The sequence below is a fragment of the Leucoraja erinacea genome, chromosome 25 (genome assembly GCF_028641065.1).
Source record: "Leucoraja erinacea ecotype New England chromosome 25, Leri_hhj_1, whole genome shotgun sequence".
Lineage (NCBI taxonomy): Eukaryota > Metazoa > Chordata > Chondrichthyes > Rajiformes > Rajidae > Leucoraja > Leucoraja erinaceus.
The window spans coordinates 24,405,635-24,424,394 of NC_073401.1; the positions used below are offsets into that span (position 1 = coordinate 24,405,635).

The window sequence follows — 18,760 nt, forward strand, 5'->3', positions numbered from 1 at the left end:
TGACCAGGCAGGGGTCACAGTGCCTGACCCTCTGGCCCAGCCAAGCTGGCGGTGACAGTTCCAACTGAGGGGATTGTCCAGGCCAGGCTCCGGGCAGAACGCTAGGCCCCGTCGCCCCGGGTTACCGCAGGTAGGTGAAGGTGCTGGCGAAGCCCATGGCCGCCAGTTCCCTCCCTCTTCCCCCACCAGACCCATCATCCACCATCTTACCTCCTTTTTCAGATTTGCAGGCCTCTGCTTTAGTGGTAACCGTTTGTGAAAGCTGTCGCGATCAACGGGCCCTGAAACAGACAGAAGAGTGAGCGGGGACTTGGGACTGGGCCAGCGGGGCCCCTGCAGCAAACCCCCCCCCCCCCCCCCCCTCACTCCTGTCCGCACACCTAGCCCTGTAGGGTCACGGTGTGGGGGGAGTGGGCCTGGAGGTCACAGAGTGTTGGGGAGAAGGTCACAGAGTTTTAGCAGTCACCATTGCCCAGGGCTGCTGGGAAGGCAAGGCCCCACTTCACCGGTAACTGCGCTCAGAGTCAAATCTCGCCTCATCCAACGAGTAGACGGACAGAGGCTTCCTCCTACATCCTCCCAGGTGCCAATAGGGAACGCGCTTGGCAGGGCAGGATCCAGCACGGGGGCTTTAGTCTAGTTTAGTGTTAGAGATGCAGTGTGGAAATAGGCCCTTCGGCCCACCAAGTCTGTGCCGATAGCAATCCTCACACACTAACATCATCCTGCACTCTAGGGACAATTTACAATTTTACCAAGTCAATTAACCTACAAACCTGCACGTCTTTGGCATGTGGGAGAATACTGGAGCACCCGGGAAAACCCCATAGAGGTACAAACTCCATACAGAGAGAAACTGCATTTAGAGAGTTTGGAGGTACAGGTTCGAGACTCGGCCCACTAACCCACTATTCCGCTAGCCCTAAGAGCTCTATCTAACTCTCATTTGAATGCATCCAGTGAATTGGCCTCCATTGCCTTCTGAGGCGGAGAATTCCACAAATTCACAACTCTCTGTGTGAAAATGTTCATCCTCATCTCAGTTCTAAATGGCCTACCCCTTATTCTTAAACTGTGGCCCCTAGTTCTGGACTGCCCCAACATCGGGAACATGTTTCCTGCCTCTAGCCTGTCCAATCCCTTAATAATTTTACATGTTTCTATAAGATTCCCTCTCATGCTTCTAAATTCCGGTGAATACAAGCCCAGTCGCTCCATTCTTTCATCATATGTCAGTCCCGCCATCCCGGGAATTAATCTCGTGAACCTACGCTGCACTCCTTCAATAGCAAGAATGTCCTTCCTCAAATTAGGAGAACAAAACTGCACACAATACTCCAGGTGTGGTCTCACCAGGGCCCTGTACAACTGCAGAAGGACCTCGTTGCTCGTATACTCAACTCTTCTTGTTATGAAGGCCAACATGCCATTGGCGTTCTTCACTGCCTGCTGTACCTGTATGCCCTCAGCTGTGAGTGGGCTTCTGCTGTCCACCGCCGGTGACGTTCTGCAGGTCTCCGCTCGCTTGCCTGGTCGCCGTTGGGCTGTGGCCACACCCACAACGCATCTCCGAGGCGGCACGGTGGCGCAGCGGTAGAGTTGCTGCCTCACCACGCCAGAGACCCGGGTTCGATCCTGACCACAGGTGCTGTCTGTATGGAGTTCGTACGTTCTCCCCCGTGACCTGCGTGGCTTTTCTCCGGGTGCTCCGGTTTCCTCCCACACTCCAAAGATGTGCAGGTCTTTAGGTTGATTTGGCTTTGGTAAAAATTGTAAATTGTCCCTGGTGTGTTGGATAATGCTAGTGTGCGGGAATCGCTGGTTGGCACGGACTCAGTGGGCCGAAGGGCCTGTCTCCGCGTCGTACCTCTAATCTAAACCTCCTACTTAGTCTGGCGTAGTGGGACATGGAAACATCAGCCTCCTTTACCCTGTGACCAGGGGCACATTGGAACGGGGTGTCTCTGCTTCTGACAAAGCACAGAGGGAGGCCATTCAGCCCTCTGGGTCTGTGCTGGCCACCGGCAGAGGCAGAGATTCCCGATAAACTCGGGTGAAAGGTGGCCGAGGTTGAGGTTGGGGTGAGGTCAGCTGCAATCCCTCGCTGGTGGGATGGCAGGTTGTACCCGCCCCGGAGATAGACACAAATAGCTGGAGTAACTCAGCAAGTCAGGCAGCATCAAAAGGAATAGATGATGTTTTGGATCGAGACCCTTCTTCAGAATGAAAGATATGCTAAAAACAACGATGATGAAGGAAAGGTGGAGCCCACAATGGTCCATTGTTGGCTGTGTGGGCAAGGTGATAATGAGTTATATAGACAGTGAAACTCAACAGGACAACAGTGAAACTAGTACAATGACTAGGGTGGGGGGGGGGGGGGGGGGGGGGACGGGGGGGGGGGGGTGAGGGGGGGGGGGGGGGGGGGGGGGGGGGGGGGGGGGGGGGGGATGCAAAGCTTTCCTTGATCATCATTGCTTTTTGTAAATCTTTAATTTGTTTGTTTTATATCTCTTCCCTTTCCCTTGACGCTCAGTCTGAAGAAGGGTCTCGACCCCAAACGTCACCCATTCCTTCTCTCCAGAGATGCTGCCCGTCCCGCTGAGTTGCTCCAGCATTTTGTGTGTGTCTTTGGTGTAAACCAGCATGTGCCGTTGCTTCCTACACACTCTGTGTGTCCGTGGCTGTTACTGTCGGTCACTTACCCCGAGGCTGTGGCCAAACCCAGTGCTGGGCGCAGGGCTGGCCGCACTGATGTAGCTGCTCACCCCCGAGTCCTGGTTGGCGGCCCCATACAGGTCGGCCATCGGCCCCGGGCTGGTGGTCCCCAGGAACCCGCCCGTGCGGGTCGGGGTGGAGCCTGGTGGGGAGAGGGGGGCAGCAGTGTCAGCACCTCTCACTGACCAATACGTCTACATACTGACCAACCCACACACACACTGACCCACACACACACTGACACACACACACCCACACACTGACCCACACACACCCACACACTGACCAACCCACCTTTGACACTGACCTACCCACACCCACACTGACCCCAACCCACACCCACACACTGACCCTGACCCCCACACACACACACACACTGACCCCAACCCACACCCACACTGACCCCACACACACACACACACTGACCCAACACCCACACTGACCAACTCACACCCACCACCCCAACCCACACACACACACACTGACCCCCACACACACACCCCCACACACCCAACCCACACCCACACACTGACCCACCCACACACACACTCACCCACACACACACACACACTGACCCACACACACACACACACACACACACACACACACACACACACACACACACACACACACACACACACACACACACACACACTCACACCCACACACACACACACACACACACACACCCACACACACACACTGACACACACACACACACACACACTGATCCACACACACCCACACACAAACACACACACACAAACACACACACACCCACACCCACAACCCCCCACCCCCACCCACACACTGACCCACCCACACAATGCACCCCCTCACTGACCACTGACACACTGACCAGACTAACAGACCACTGACTTGCTGACCTCTGACTGATGGACCACTAACTGAATGACCAAACTAGTGGGCCACTAACTAACTGACCACTGCCTGAATGACCAGACTATCTGACCACTGACTGACCAACTCAAGAAAAGGTTTTCCCCTCAACAGCCGCTAATTGACCCCTGACCGCACTGACCACGATGACCTCTGACCCCACTGACCACCGTTGCCCTAAACCCAAGTCTCCTGATCGTTCAATGGCCCCATTGACTCCGCACTGACCTGCCAAATGCCCACTGGTCTTTGACACGACGCACCGCTCACACGACCCCAACCCCGACCTCAACCCCGACCCTGACCCCGTACCTTGACTGAACCTTCCCACCGGTGCCGAAGCTGGAGGGAGGTCGGGCGGGCGGAGGGTGGGACCCTGGGTGGGAAGGGGTGAAGGCGGTGGGGGGGGGGGGGGGGTAACGTGGACAGCGGTGGGAGTGTGGGCGGGGAGTGGTGGTGGGGGAGATTGTAGACAGGGGTGGGAGGGGGAGCGGTGTGTAGAGGGATGGGGGTCCCCCGGGTGCCCTTACCTGTCCCGCGAACTACAGCTGCCGCGGCAGCCGCGGCCATTGGTCCGTACGCGGTGAGGGGGATCGCTGGGGGGGGGAGGGGGGAGAGAGAGAGAGAGAGAGATCAGTGCAACGTTCAACAATCACACCACCCACCCCAGGGACTCCCCGCCCCCGTCCCCATCCCCCCCACCTGACACCCCCAACCTTGGCGATGTACAGATGGGGTCAACCCCCCCCCCCCCACCTACCCCCCAGTCTCCAGCAGGGGGCGGTGGTCCCACAACCAGTATGAAGAAGGCCCCGTCCCGAAACATCAACTACCCTTGTCCTCCAAAGATGCTGCCTGACCCAATGAGTTACTCCAGCACTTTGTGTGTTTTACTGCTGTGGAAGCCCAGTCTCTACACTCTCTTTGAGTTCAAGGCCACAGCGAGGTGGGTCTAAGCCCCAAGACCGTCAAACTATCTTTAATTGGACTTTATCTTGCATTGGACATTGTACCTCTCATCCTTTATCTGTATACTGTGGATGGTCGATTGTAATCATGTATAGTCTTGTTGCTGCCTGGACAGCGTGCAACAAAACGCTTTTCAATGAACCTCGGTATACATGACCATAATAGAGTAAACTAAACTAAATATCTGTGGGGGAGAGGGGGCAGGGTGGAGATGGAAGTTGAGGGAAGAGGAAGGGAGGTGAGGAGATGGGCGAAGGGAGGGGAGGAGTGGGAAGGTGAGAGGGGAGAGGAGGGGAGCAGAGGCGGGGAGGAGGGGAGCGGGGGGGGGGAGGGGGGAGAGGTGGGGAGAGGAGGAGAGGAGAGGAGAGGAGAGGAGAGGAGAAGAGAGGAGAGGAGAGTGTAGGAGAGGAGAGGAGAGGAGAGGAGAGGAGAGAGGGAGGAGGAGTGGAGGAGGGGAGGAGAGGCGGGAGGCGAGGCGAGGGGAGGAGGGGAGAGAGGAGAGGAGGAGAGGAGAGGGGACGGGAGAGGAGGTTAGGAGGAGGGGCGAGGGGGAGGAGGAGAGAGAGGGAGGAGGGGGGAGGGAGAAGGGGGTAGAGGAGAGGAGAGGTGGGGAGGGGAGGAGAGGCAGGGAGAGTGGAGGAGGGGAGCAGAGTGTATTGTGAGCCTCTGTCACACCACAGGCTGAAGCTGCCTCCACTTTAGAGCTGAGACAGCACTGCCACCCAGTGGACAGCCCCCCACATTACTCTTGGACAAGAAGCTTTATAAGTTTTCAACATGGAGTTCAGATGTAGGTACATTTCCTTGTGCTTGTGATAGTGGAGAGAAGGGGGGGTTGTAGGAATAGAGATGACAAAATGTAGAAGGGGAGGTATCAGAGAGGAAGGAGTGTGGGATTAGATGGGGCAGGGCTTCAGGGTAGAAACCCTGCACCCCCCTCACCCCCCCCCCCCCCCCCCCCCCTCCCACGTCTGTCACCCACCTCCGAAGACAGACACAAAGTGCTGGAGTAACTCGAATGGTGACGGGTCAGGGCCCTTTCTTCAGGCTATTCCTTCTCTCTGGAGATGCTGCCTGACCCGCTGAGTTACTCCAGCATTTTGTGTGTCTGTCTTTCGGGGCAAACCAGCATCTGTCGTTGCTCCCCGCTGCCCATTTGGTGCCTCACCTCCTGTTGGCCAGTCCTGGAGCAGCATTGAGGGTGGCCACTGGGAGGCCTGTACCCCGGTCTGGCCCGCTCTCCCAGCTGATGATGGAAGGGTTGCGGTTGGAGGCAGCAGCAACGGACCTGGAGTCGGGGCAAACACACGCAGGGGAGGGGCGACAAACCAGGAGAACAATTAAATAGGGCGACGGTAGAGCCGCTGCCTCACAGCTCCAGAGAATCTGCTTCGATCCTGACCCCGGGTGCTGTCTCTGTGGAGTTTGCCCGTCCTCCAACTTGGGTTTCCTCCGACATCCCAAAAAATCGAGTCACCTGTTCCTTTTCTCCAGAGATGCTGCCTGACCCGCTGAGTTACTCCAGCTTTTTTGGAGTCTTATCTCAAAAGATGTGCGGGCTTGTAGGTTAATCGGCGTCTGTAAATCGCCCCTGCTGTGTGTGTAGCGAGTGTTTGTGAAAGTGGGATAATATTGAACTATTGTGCAGGTAGGTGATCAATGGTCGGCATGGACTCGATGGGCCAAAGGCCAGTTTGCATGCTCAATCTCTAGACTAAACCAAGAACTGGATAGACTCGGCTTGTACTCGCTAGAATTTAGAAGATTGAGGAGGGATCTTATAGAAACTTACAAGATTCTTAAGGGGTTGGACAGGCTAGATGCAGGAAGATTGTTCCCGATGTTGGGGAAGTCCAGAACAAGGAGTCACAGTTTAAGGATAAGGGGGAAATCTTTTAGGACCGAGATGAGAAAAAAAAAATTCACACAGAGAGTGGTGAATCCCTGGAATTCTCTTCCACAGAATGTAGTTGAGGCCAGTTCATTGGCTATATTTAAGAGGGAGTTAGATGTGGCCCTTGTGGCTAAAGGGATCAGGGGTATGGAGAGAAGGCAGGTACAGGATACTGAGTTGGATGATCAGCCATGATCATATTGAATGGCGGTGCAGGCTCGAAGGGCCGAATGGCCTTCTCCTGCACCTATTTTCTATGTTTCTATGTAAGAACTGGAGAGATGAAATGGAGGAAATTGCACGGATACACGGTTTTAATTTGTGCATATTTGCATTAATGCCCTTTTTAATGCAGTCTTTGTTTTTTCAATGTCTCGTGGAATTTGTGTTCTGTGTGTAGTCTGAGTCTACGTGCCTGCGTCTTTCGTAACTTAGTTGGCTGAAACATGGTGACTTTTATGTACTGCCTCGGTGAGGTCTGCTGTACGGTTTACTGGGTTGTCTGCAAAAACAATGCATTTCACTGTACCAAGGTACATGGGACAAACATGTATCATTGAATTGAATCGTTGTGATGCTGCTGGGATAATGTAGTGTGAACGGGCGATCAATGGTCGTTCATAAGTGATAGGAGCAGAATTGTGCCATTCGGCCCATCAAGTCTACTCCGCCATTTAATCACGGCTGATCCATCTTTTCCTCTCAACCACTTTCTCCTGCCTTCTCCCCGTAACCTTTGACACTCCTACTAATCAAGAGATCTTCGAGTTTCCTCCCACACTCCAAAGACGTACAGGTATGTAGGTTAATTGGCTTGGTGTACGTGTAAAATTGTATATAGAGTGCGTAGGATAGTGTTGATGTGCGGGGATTGATGGTCGGTGTGGACTCGGTGGGCCGAAGGGCCTGTTTCCTTGCTGTATCTCAGATCTTGACCAGAAACAAGTGTGTTTTATACTCCACTAAATACGCTTGCTGTTCGTCACAAGGCGAAGGGGGAGAGAGGGGAGAGGAGGGAGAGGCCGGGAGGGGGATCACGGTGGAGAGGTTCCAACATACCTGGAAACTGGTAGGTGTAGCCAGGCGTGAGTCCAGTGTAGCCCCGACTCGCGTAGGAAGCAGCCTGGAATCCCGGGTAGCCTGCGGAATGAGCAGACGGGGGGGGGGGGGAGAAGTCAGGACCATGCACCTCAGCACAGCGACACCAACAAAACACACACACACACACACACACACACACACACACCACACACACACACACACACACACACACACACACACACACACACACACACACACACACACACACACACACACACACACACACACACACACACACACACACACACACACAACACACACACACACACACACACACACACACACACACACACACACACACACCACACACACACACACACTGGCAACAATAAGGTCAGAACCGGTCGGTGAAGGGCTGGAGGGTCGGCATTCCTTGGATGGGGAAAATGACCTGAAGGGGAGGGGGGGGAGGTAATGCTGGGATGGTGGGGGGGAAGGGGGAGAGAGATGGGGACGGGAGAGGAGGGAGGGAGATGCGGAGAGGGAAGGGGCGAGGAGGACGGGAGGGGGTTGGGGCAAGAGGGGGGAATGAGGGAGAGGCAGGAGGGGAGGAAGGGAAAAAAGGCGGATGAGGTGGAGAGAGCAGGGACCGAAAGATGGGAAGGAAGAGAGAGGGAGTAGAGAGGTGGCAGGAAGACTGGATCGCGGGGGTGGGATGGGGGGGCAGAGGGATACGAGAAGGGAGTGAAAGACAGGAGTGAGGGACAGAAGGGGAGAGAGGCAGGAAGGAGAGATGAGAAGGGTAGACGAGGGCCTTGGATAGAGGGGGCAAAGGGGTTTATTTGATCTCTTGACCGGGCGAGTGGGTGTTGGGCGGCACTTACCCAGCATGCCTATCCCCAGCATGAAGGCATCCATGCCATAGGGCATGACCCTGGAGCGACCTCGGGCCGTTCCAGTCGGCGACATCACTTCCTTAGGCTGCGCTTTCTTACACTCCACCTGTACGGGGTAAAGAGGTCATTTACAGCCTCCATGCTGGGCCCGGGCTGGACACGCCACCAGCGGGCGTGCTCTGTGCGATCCACAGTGTGTTTGTTTAACAAAATAACATTTATTCAATTATTTACAATATTACGTCACAAAACAAACAGGGTGTCGCAGCGGTAGAGTTGCTGCCTCACAGCGCCAGAGACCCGGGTCCAATCCCGACTACGGGTGCTTGTCTGTACGGATTTTGTACGTTCTCCCTGTGATCCGCGTGGGTTTTCTCCGGGCGCTCACCCTCTGTGTGGAGTTTGCACGTTCTCCCTGTGACCATGTGGGTTTCCTCCCACATCCCAAAGACCTGCAGCTTTGCGGGTTGATTTCCTGCTGGGAATCACTGCGAGTGCGTGGGGAGTAAATGCCAATGTGGGACAAGATAGAACTAGTTTGAAGGGGTGATCGCTGGTCGGCGCGGACCCGGCCAGCACAAGAGCCTGTCTCCAAACACACCGTAGCTCCAAACTAAAAACGCTCCTCACTCACCATCTTGTTGTTGATCTCGTGGAAGTGGATCTCACACACCTTCTCCACGATGTCCTCGCTCTCAAAGGTCACAAACCCAAACCCTGAAAGTCAAACGAGGGGCACGTTAACCAGGTTTAATGTGGCATCACCTTCAGCATGGACATTGTGGGTGGGCAGGAACTGCAGGTGCAGGTTTAAACTGGAGATAGGCACAAAATGCAGGAGTAACTCAGCGGGACAGGCAGCTTCTCTGCAGAGAAGGAATGGGTGACGTTTCAGGTTGAGACCTTTCTTCAGACATTGTGGGCCTAAGGGCCTTTACTGTGTTGTACACTTCCAGGTTCCAATACAGGGAAAGATGCTCAAACTCAGAGGTGGACAAATCAGATCCCTTTACACGAGTTATGGCACAGTGGTAGAGTCGCTGCCTTAGACCCGGGTTTGATCCTTACTAACGGTGCTGTCTGTACGGAGTTTGTACCTTCTCCTCGTGACCACATGGGTGTTCCGGTTACCTCCCTACGCTCCAAGTACGCACTTTGTAAGTTCATTGGCTTTGTTAAAATTGTAAATTGTCCCTAGTGTGTTGGATTGTGCTAGTGTACAGGGTGTTCGCTGGTCTGTGTCGACTCGCTGGGCCGAAGGGCCCACTTCCCTGCTGTATCACTAAACTAAACTGAGCCAAACATGGTCTTCCACACACCAGCAGGCACCTTCCTTCTTCCACTTCCAAGCACCTCTTTTTTTTTTTTTTTCCGTAAATGTTTTTTTATTAGATTTTCAAACAAATGTACAATTTACAAGGGAAGGTAGAAAGCTCAAACAATTTAAAAAAACACTTAAACAAAATTATCAAATTAAAATATTAACATTTTTATCTATAATATATTCAACCTCCTGTGGTGACCAGCGTTTACAGAAGGCCTCCACAGTCCCCATGGACACTGCATGTTCCCTTTCTAGGGACACGCAGGCACGGACGTAACCCCTGGAAAAGGGGTAGGCAGCCAACCGCTGTGCGGCCATCCATTTCCAAGCACCTCAGGGATCTCTAATTGTCCCATATTGTATGTATTCACAAGAGTGTCGATTTAGCTCTTAGGGCTAACGGAATCAAGGGATATGGGGAGAAAGCAGGAACGGGGTACTGATTTTGGATGATCAGCCATGATCATATTGAATGGCGGTGCTGGCTCGAAGGGCCGAATGGCCTATTCCTGCACCTATTGTCTATTGTCTAAATTAAATTAAATTTCCAGCGTCAACTCCACGTGAGATTTCTGGGGCAGGGGGGTTATTTATACAGCAACCAGAATCCCTGTCACTGTTCCCATCCAATGGCCCCATCCTACTGGTTGTCTGCCCCCTATTGTGGTGTAGTGAGGCCCTGCTTGCCAACTACCTGTTGGGGCTCATACCCTCCAACGACTGACTCCATCTACACTTCACGTTTCCTCAGAAAAACCAGCCGACATAATCAAAGGTAGACACATGTGCATTCCCGGCTTTCTTTAATCCCAAGCACCGGATGACTAATAATTGACATGAACATTAACATCTATTTTAGTGAATATAAAGTGAAAATAAGCCCAAACTGCATCTCTGTTTAGCACCACAGTGTAGTAATCTTCCACCAATGATCACTATTTCAAATAGATAATTTCTAATGTGTAAGAAAGAACCGCAGATGGTAGTTTAAATCGAAGGTAGACACAAAATTCTGGAGTAATTCAGCGGGCCAGGCAGCATCGCTGGAGAGAAGGAATGGGCGACGTTTCGGGTCGCGACCCTTCTTCAGACAAACCAGCATCTGCAGTTCCTTCCTAGACACAAACAAAGACTGGTCCCGCCCCAGTCATTCCTTCTTCTCCCTGCTCCCGTCCGGCAGAAGGAAACAGAAGCTTGAAAGTGCGCACCGCCAGACTCAGGAACAGCTTCTTCCCCTCTGTTATCAGGCTCCTGAACCGTCCTTCCACAAGATAGGGCACTGCCTTTGGTCAGAGGGTGGTGAATCTGTGGAATTCATTGCCACAGTCAGGAGGCCAAGTCAGTGGGACGCAGATGATTAGTGGGTTGTGTCGGATGTTACTTCATTGAAGACGCCCAGTGTCGGGGGGGGTGGGACAGAGAGGGTCCCGGGGGGGAGGGCTGGCGTCGCACCCACTGGGGGGCACCCGAGGGTGCTGCTGACCGGTGGTGGTCGAGGCGCGAGCGCTGTAACCCTACCCCCGCTCTCACGCACCTGCTGAGTCGTCGCCATTAATAATTCAGCCGCACTTCTGTTTCCATGAATAATACAGCGTGGCAGATTTGACCCCTTTTGTCCAAGGAAACGTCCTCGCGTTAAACAACAGCCAGGCCTGTTCCGCTCAACACCAGCCCGGCTTTCTACAACGCAGTCGTGTCCCCTCCCTCCACACCACGCTGCCCGTGATTAGCAGTCACCACAGTACTTTGGATGGAATCGCTCGCCGATTGTGTGGGACTTGAGAGATACAGCAAGGAAATAGGCCCTATAGCCCACCGAGTCCGCACCGACCAGCGATCACCCCTATCCTACACACTAGGGCCAAGTTACAATTTCACCAAAGCCAATTAACCTACAAACCTGTATGTTTTATGCCTGCACTGGTTTAAGGTCCCATCACAATTTAGACTTTAGAGATACACTGTGGAAACAGGCCCTTCAGCCCTCTGAGTCCATGCTGACCAATGATCACCCCGTATACTAGCACGCTCCTACACACGAGGGACAACTTTCACAATTACAGAAGCCAATTAACCCACGAAACGTACGTCTTTGGAGTGCGAGAGGAAACCGGGCCAACGCCGTCACGGGGAGAGCGTACAAACTCCGTACAGACAGCACCCGTAGTCAGGATCGAACCCGGGTCTCCGGCGCTGTAAGGCAGCAACTCTACCGCTGCGCCACCGTGCCGAGATGCAGCCATGTTGACCCATTCAGCAAGGGGTTAAAGCATTCGAGGACAAAAGCAGGTTGCACGGATTAAGCCTGGGTTTGCTGAGGTGATTTAGCTCAGTGTTTACAAGGATGCCAACATCTGACATGGGATTACAGGGGAGTTATTGGGATGGGGGCTTGGGATAAGGAGGGTTATTCCCTTCATCCTGTATCTGTACACTGTGAATAGCTCGATTGTAATCACGTATTGTCTTTCCGCTGACTGGTTAGTGAACGACAAGGGCTTTTCACCGCACCTCGGTACACGTGACAATAAACTAAACTGAACCATGCACGGGTAGGTGAGAAAACAGTTTAGCTTGGCATCACGTTCGGTACAGACACTGCGGGCTGAAGGGTCCGTTCCTGTGCTGCACTCTTCTCAAAACATTTGGGGAAGGCTGCAGAAGTACCAGGCGCTATTTAAATGCAAGTCTAATTATGTCGATGTTAGCACGATATGATTAAGACGGGTGTCAGGAGGTTATGGGGAGAAGGCAGGAGAATGGGGTTGAGAGGAGAAGATAGATCAGCCATGATCGAATGGCGGAATAGACTTGATGGGCCGAATGGCCTAATTCTGCTCCTACAACTTATGAACATGTGCCTCTGCAGGAGGAAATCTTTCACGGGTGCTTTGGTACGAAGCTGCCTTTGTTTACAACTGGGAGCCAATTGCTTTCACACAGACCCCACCCCGTGTGTGTGTGTGTGTGTGCGTGTGTGTGTGTGTGTGTGTGTGTGTGTGTGTGTGTGTGTGTGTGTGTGTGTGTGTGTGTGTGTGTGTGTGTGTGTATGCAGTCTGTGTGTGTGTGTGGGTACTGTGTGTGTGTGTGTGTGTGTGTGTGTGTGTGTGTAATGCAGTGTGTGCGTATATGCAGTGTGTGTGTGTGTGTGCAGTGTGTGTATGAACTGTGTGTGTGTGTGTGTGTGTGTGTGTATGCAGTCTGTGTGTGTGTGGGCACTGTGTGTGTGTGTGTGTGTGTGTAAATGCAGTGTGTGCGTATTTGCAGTGTGTGTGTGTGTGTATGCAGTGTGTGTATGAACTGTGGGTGTGTGTGTGTGTGTGTGTGTGTGTATGTGTGTGTGTGTGCGTGTGTGTGTGTGTTTGTCCTACTTATTCTGACCATTGCACTGGCCAGCCCAGCACTGCCCGCTGTTCACACGCGCTGCCGTTGGGCTGCCACACCTGAGGTTGCCGGGGTGACACGCCACATCTTCGGGCAGCAGTGGCAGATGCGGTGGAGCTGTAGGGAGCTGCAATCTGTGCGTTCAGGGGGCTGGGTCACAGGTCAGGGGTCAGTCAGGCTGCATTGTCCAGCTTGCAGTCGCCCGAGGGTTTTCATTGTCTCGACTCTATTTTTACATAAGCAAAAACCCAATTTGCAAAAGAATGGGACATTCATTTGCAAAGTTTGTTCTGAGACGTGGTCACGTTTGCATGTTTCGCCTCCCCCTAATGACTGCGGCTGCTGGAATATTGCCGCTTGTGAACTACCAGCCATGCAGGGAGTTGCACTGAGACGGAGAGTCACACTGTGAAGAGCAGGCCGGAGCTGGGGGGGATTGAGCCCGTACAGAGTACAGGGGGGGAGTGAAGCACCAGCCACACTGCAACATCCAGGAGGCAACTAAGAGTTAGATTTAGCTCTTAGGGCTAACGGAATCAAGGGATATGGGGAGAAAGCAGGAACAGGGCACAGATTTTTGGATGATCAGCCATGATCGTATTGAATGGCTCGAAGGGCCGAATGGCCTACTCCTGCACCTATTTTCTACGTTTCTAAAACATGGTGCCTTTCACTATTAGACCTAGTCAGCGTAGACCTCCAGCTCTCCGTACCGAGACCTCTTCATCAATGGTGGAGTGGGCAGGAGTATCATTTACAGGTTTTTTTTAAAACATCCTCTTTCTAAATTAAAATGAACCAATAAAATCGTCTTTGAAGGCCGAGGTGTTAACTTGAGCAAATTCACAAATTGAATAAATGGTAGTAATAACATTAAATTAAATTAATTTCCTTTGATGAGGGAATCCCGAATGAAAGGTCACAAAGTGAATGGAAGAAGCAAAATGCTGCAATTGCTGGAAACCTGAGACAGAGTGCTGGATTGACTGAGCGAGTCAGGCAACATCTGTGGAGAAAAGGGCTGGGTACCTCTTTTCTCCACAGATGCTGCCTGACCCGATGAGTAGGTGACGTTTCGGGCCGGAACCCTTCTTACACTCAGGAGGTCGGGCAGCATCTGGGGAGAGAGGGACGATTAATATGTCTTGATGAGTAAGGGTGTCAGGGGTTATTGGCCGTAGGCAGGAGAATGGGGTTGAGAGGGAAAGCTAGATCAGCCATGGTTGAATGGCGGAGTAGACTAGATGGGCCGAATGACCTAATTCTGCTCCCAGAACTCATGAAAACTCGTTCTTTCTGACCAAACCTGAAAGGTTAACACAGATGCTGCCTGACATACTCAGGATTTGTCTGTTATTCTGATTATCATTTTAGAATCAGCACTAGTCGGTGCAGGGGTAAATCCAGGAGCATTTCTTCAGATCAAGCCTGGAGCAACCAGCAGTGACCACTACAGAGGCCATGCACAAGGTCAGTGCATCAAATGAAGGTCTTATCCTGAGAGTTCCCAGAATACAATTCCAGCACAGTAGCGCACCAGATGGGTCTGCTGCCTTACAGCGCCACAGACCCGGGTTTGCTCCTGACCAGGGGTGCTGCCTGTGTGGACTTTGCACGTTCTCCCTGTGACCGCGTGGCTTTTCTACGGGTGCTCCAGTTCCCTCCCACATCGCAAAGATGCGCAGGTTTGTAGATTCATTCCTTCGCTGGAGATTGCCCCATGTGCGTGGGGAGTGGATGAGAAAGTTCACAAGTTCGGTTACAGGAGTAGAATTAGGCCATTCGGCCCATCGAGTCCACCCTGCCAGTCAATCATGGCCGATTTCTGCCTCCTAATCCCATTTTCCTGCCTTCTCCCCAGAACCACTGACACCCGTTCTAATCGTGGGATATCATAGAACTCGTGCAAATGGGTGATCGATGGTCAGCGTGGACCCGTGGGTCGAGGGGTTTGTTTCTGCGCTGTGCCTGTAAACTAAACGTCCTCCACTTTGCCCACCACGTATAGAGGACCTTCCCCTGTGTGTTAAACCTGCAGCACACGCATGACCTCCAGCACACCTCTAGCACACGCATGACCTCCACGCACACGCATGACCTCTAGCACACGCATGACCTCCATCACACGCATGACCTCCATTGCACGCATGACCTCCATTGCACACATGACCATCACCATCACACATATGACCCCCTCATCACACGCGCCCATCACACACACCCTCCCCACATTACACGCATGCCAATACAAAACAACGGATTTGGCCTCAAAGTGGTTTTAACTGAGGTCGGATTGGTGAAGCAAGGAACCTTGACATGACAGAGAGGATGAGGGAGGATTGCGGGTGACAAGGAGCGGAGGGGAGAGCAGCAGAAGCAGAACGCTGGAGGTGGCTCTTGTGCGAAAGTGAGCAGCGGTGATGGGAAGAGAGGATGAACGAGGGCAGGAATGTGCTGAGGCACCAGGCTGGGGTGGGGGGGACGGGACGGGACACTGCTTTACAGACACCAGGCTGGGGGGTGGGGGAACCGCATTACAAAACGTCAGTGAGCCCACAGTGTGCGGCACTGATCTGTTATAAGGGCCGGCTGGAAGCGCTGGGTATCAGTGGCAGTAAAGGATTACACTAATGCTGGGATCAAGGCTGCAGAAAACCTGTGCTGAATACAATGAGGGAGCCAGGTCACAGGCTCACATGACAGCACTGAGCTGGGCCTTTCATTCCCGGCAACTCTCAGGAGACAACACCTCCATCTGACAATCTCCCCTTTGTTTGGGATCTGCGCCGGAGCCAGCTGCTTAGAAATATTATTTTTTCGTTTCCCACCCGTGCGTCCCGTCCCAACCTTGACGTTCCTTTCTGGCCAGGCAGCCATTTGTAATCTCTGCCTCCAACCAACGAAATATCACAAGGTGAACAGGTAAGTATCATCCTGTATAGTCTTGGCTGCCGGCTTATTCTTCACTGGAGTCAGGTTGGGGGTTCGATCCCAGGTCAGGCCCATAAAATAAGTCAGTCTAAAGGCCCTGTCCCATGATGCGAGTTTACCCAAGAGCCCTCCTGAGTTTAAAAAAAAATCAAACTCATGATACTTCATCACGAGTATTTTTTTAACTCTTGTAAATTTTTCACACTGTTGAAAAAACTTCACGCGTTTCCGCGTTTCCGAGTACCTGCCGTTAGCGTTACTAGTGTGCAGGTGGTCGCTGTTCGGAGTGGACTCGGTGGCTGAAAGACCCGTTTCCACTAAAATCTACCGCTAATTCCCCTCGCAAACATGACCAGCCCCTGGATTAGTCAAGGTGCACACACTGGGATGGGCTCGAGATTTTGAACAGCCCAACGGAAGGGCCCCGGTGGGCCGAGAGACCCGTCTCTAAAGTCTAAAGTCTACATCGGAGGACAGGGGCAGTTTTTAACCATGTGCCCTAAAGAATTGTTATCTTGTTCAACCAACATTATAACAATACAGAATGTAGGACAGCACAGCACAGTCCCAGTGTTTGTACCAATCACCATGTCAAGTTAAACCGGTCTCATCTCCTGCCCATGATCCATATGCAATGGTCCATTCTCTGAACCATGATGACCCATTCCATCATCTACTCTCTGCATATCCCGGGACCCCCCCCCCATTATCACCTGTCCCACTTGGGTGTCATTTGCGTGTCATTTACCCGTCAGGGCCGTATTAACGGGAGATTTCAACTTCCCTATTGTGGGGATGTACCAGATAAACCGGTGGTTCAAACTAGATTTATTTTCAGGCTCCAGGCACAACAGGTCAGGTGGACAAACCTGGGACATGGAATGGCTCGGAGGGACTGGGATCTTAAAGCCGCTGCTGAAAGAAGGGCAGCATTGGCTGCTCAATGTTCCAGGGTATTGATGGTACAGACGTGATAGAGATGCAGGTAAGAGACGAGGAGGGGGAGGGAGGGGGAGGGAGGGAGGGAGGGAGAGGGGGGGGGGGGGAGGGGGGGAGGGAGGGGGGGGGAGGGGGGAGGGAGGGAGGGAGGGAGGGAGGGAGGGGGGAAGTTTCCTTTTTGACCAGGGAGAACATAACTACAAAGCTCAGAGAGGATAATCTTCCGGGATCATCCACTGAGGCTTAATGGACAGAACGTGGAAACAGGAAGGGAACGATCATACTGATGGGACTGTATTATAGGCCTCCCCAATAGTCAAGGTGAATTAGAGTGCGTGGGAGTTTGTAAATAGCTGTAGCAATAACAGGGCAGCATTAGTGGGATATTTCAACCTCTCTACTACAGGGGCCTACCAGCATTTTGATAATCCTGTCTATCTTTGGTTTAATGCAGCTTCTGCAGTTCCTTATTCCTGGAGAGAATTAGCATGACTTTGTGTGTGGGAAATAGTGCTTCGTGAATCCAATAGAATTTTTTCAAGAGGCTGAGCGGTAGAGTTGCTGCTTTACAGCGCTTGCAGCGCCAGAGACCCGGGTTAGATCACGACTACGGCTGCTTGTCTGTATGGAGTTTGTACGTTTTCCCCGTGACCTGCGTGGGTTTTCTCCGAGATCATCGGCTTCCTCCCACACTCCAAACACGTCCAGGTTTGCAGGTTAATTGGCTTGGGATTCATGCAAATTGTCCCTGGTGTGTGTACGATAGTGTTAATGTGCGGGGGATCGCGGGTGGCGCGGACTCAGTGGGCCAAAGGGCCTGTTTCTCTAAAACTAAAAAAAACCAAGGTCACCGAGAGAACTGATGAGACAGGGAAGTGGACATTATTTATACTGCAAGGTCTTTAGTTCCCTGGCTTATCCTTGCTGCTCTTCTTAAATAACGATACAACATTAGCCACCCTCCAGTCTTCAGGCATGGCACCTGCAGCTAAAGGTGATGCAAATATCTCTGCAAAGCCCCCCGCGATTTCCTTCAGACACATGGAAAATAAGTGCAGACGTAGGCCATTCGGCCCTTCGAGCCAGCACCGCCATTCACTGTGATCATGGCTGATCATCCAGAATCAGTACCCCGTTCCTGCTTTCTCCCCATATCCCTTGATTCCGTTAGCCCTAAGAACTAAACTCTCTCTTGACTCCCACCAGATCTGAGGATGCGCTTGATCAGGCCCTGAGGGTTTAATACCACCTTACTGTGCTTTAATACCCCATCAATACCTCCTCACTGATAATTTGTTTCTGATCCAAGACATCACCACTCAGTTGCTTAGCTTTCCACGTTCTGCTGCTCAGTGCGAGGCATGGTGGCGCAGCGGTAGAAACACTGCCTTATAGCGCCAGAGACACGGGTTCAATCCCGGCTACTGCCTGTTCGGAGTTTGTACCTTCTCCCCGTTACCCGTGTGGGTTTTCTGAGAACTTCGGTCTCCTCCCACATTCCAAAGACGTACAGGTTTGTAGGTTAATTGGCTTGGTATAAACGTAAAAATTGTCCCTGGTGTAAGATGTACGGGCATCGCTGATCGGTGTGGACTCGGTGGGCCGAAGGGCCTGTTTCTGTGCTGGATCTCTAAACCAAACTAAAACTAAAAGATGATGAGAAGTATCTCCCTCATCCCTAAACAAAGACGGCCATGCTGATCTTCGGGGGGGGGGGGGGGGGGACCTATTATTTTCTTAACCACCCCTAATATAGAGGTATGG

General features: G+C 52.6%; 1 protein-coding gene across 4 annotated transcripts in view; it reads right to left on the reverse strand.

Moving 5' to 3' along the window:
• Positions 1 to 18,760, reverse strand: part of LOC129709123 (RNA-binding protein Musashi homolog 1-like) — a 118,643-nt gene that overhangs the window by 2,996 nt on the left and 96,887 nt on the right. For 2 of the 4 annotated variants that reach the window (XM_055655247.1, XM_055655245.1), the window contains exons 8-14: positions 9,053 to 9,135; positions 8,407 to 8,524; positions 7,541 to 7,621; positions 5,756 to 5,875; positions 4,149 to 4,214; positions 2,706 to 2,860; positions 211 to 281 (exon numbers count right to left, since the gene is read on the reverse strand). In XM_055655247.1, coding sequence (XP_055511222.1) covers positions 240 to 281; positions 2,706 to 2,860; positions 4,149 to 4,214; positions 5,756 to 5,875; positions 7,541 to 7,621; positions 8,407 to 8,524; positions 9,053 to 9,135 — 665 coding nt within the window. In that variant the 3' untranslated portion in view covers positions 211 to 239. The remainder of the gene's footprint in view (positions 1 to 210; positions 282 to 2,705; positions 2,861 to 4,148; positions 4,215 to 5,755; positions 5,876 to 7,540; positions 7,622 to 8,406; positions 8,525 to 9,052; positions 9,136 to 18,760) is intronic. The other 2 variants (XM_055655246.1, XM_055655244.1) reach the window with 1 other exon arrangement.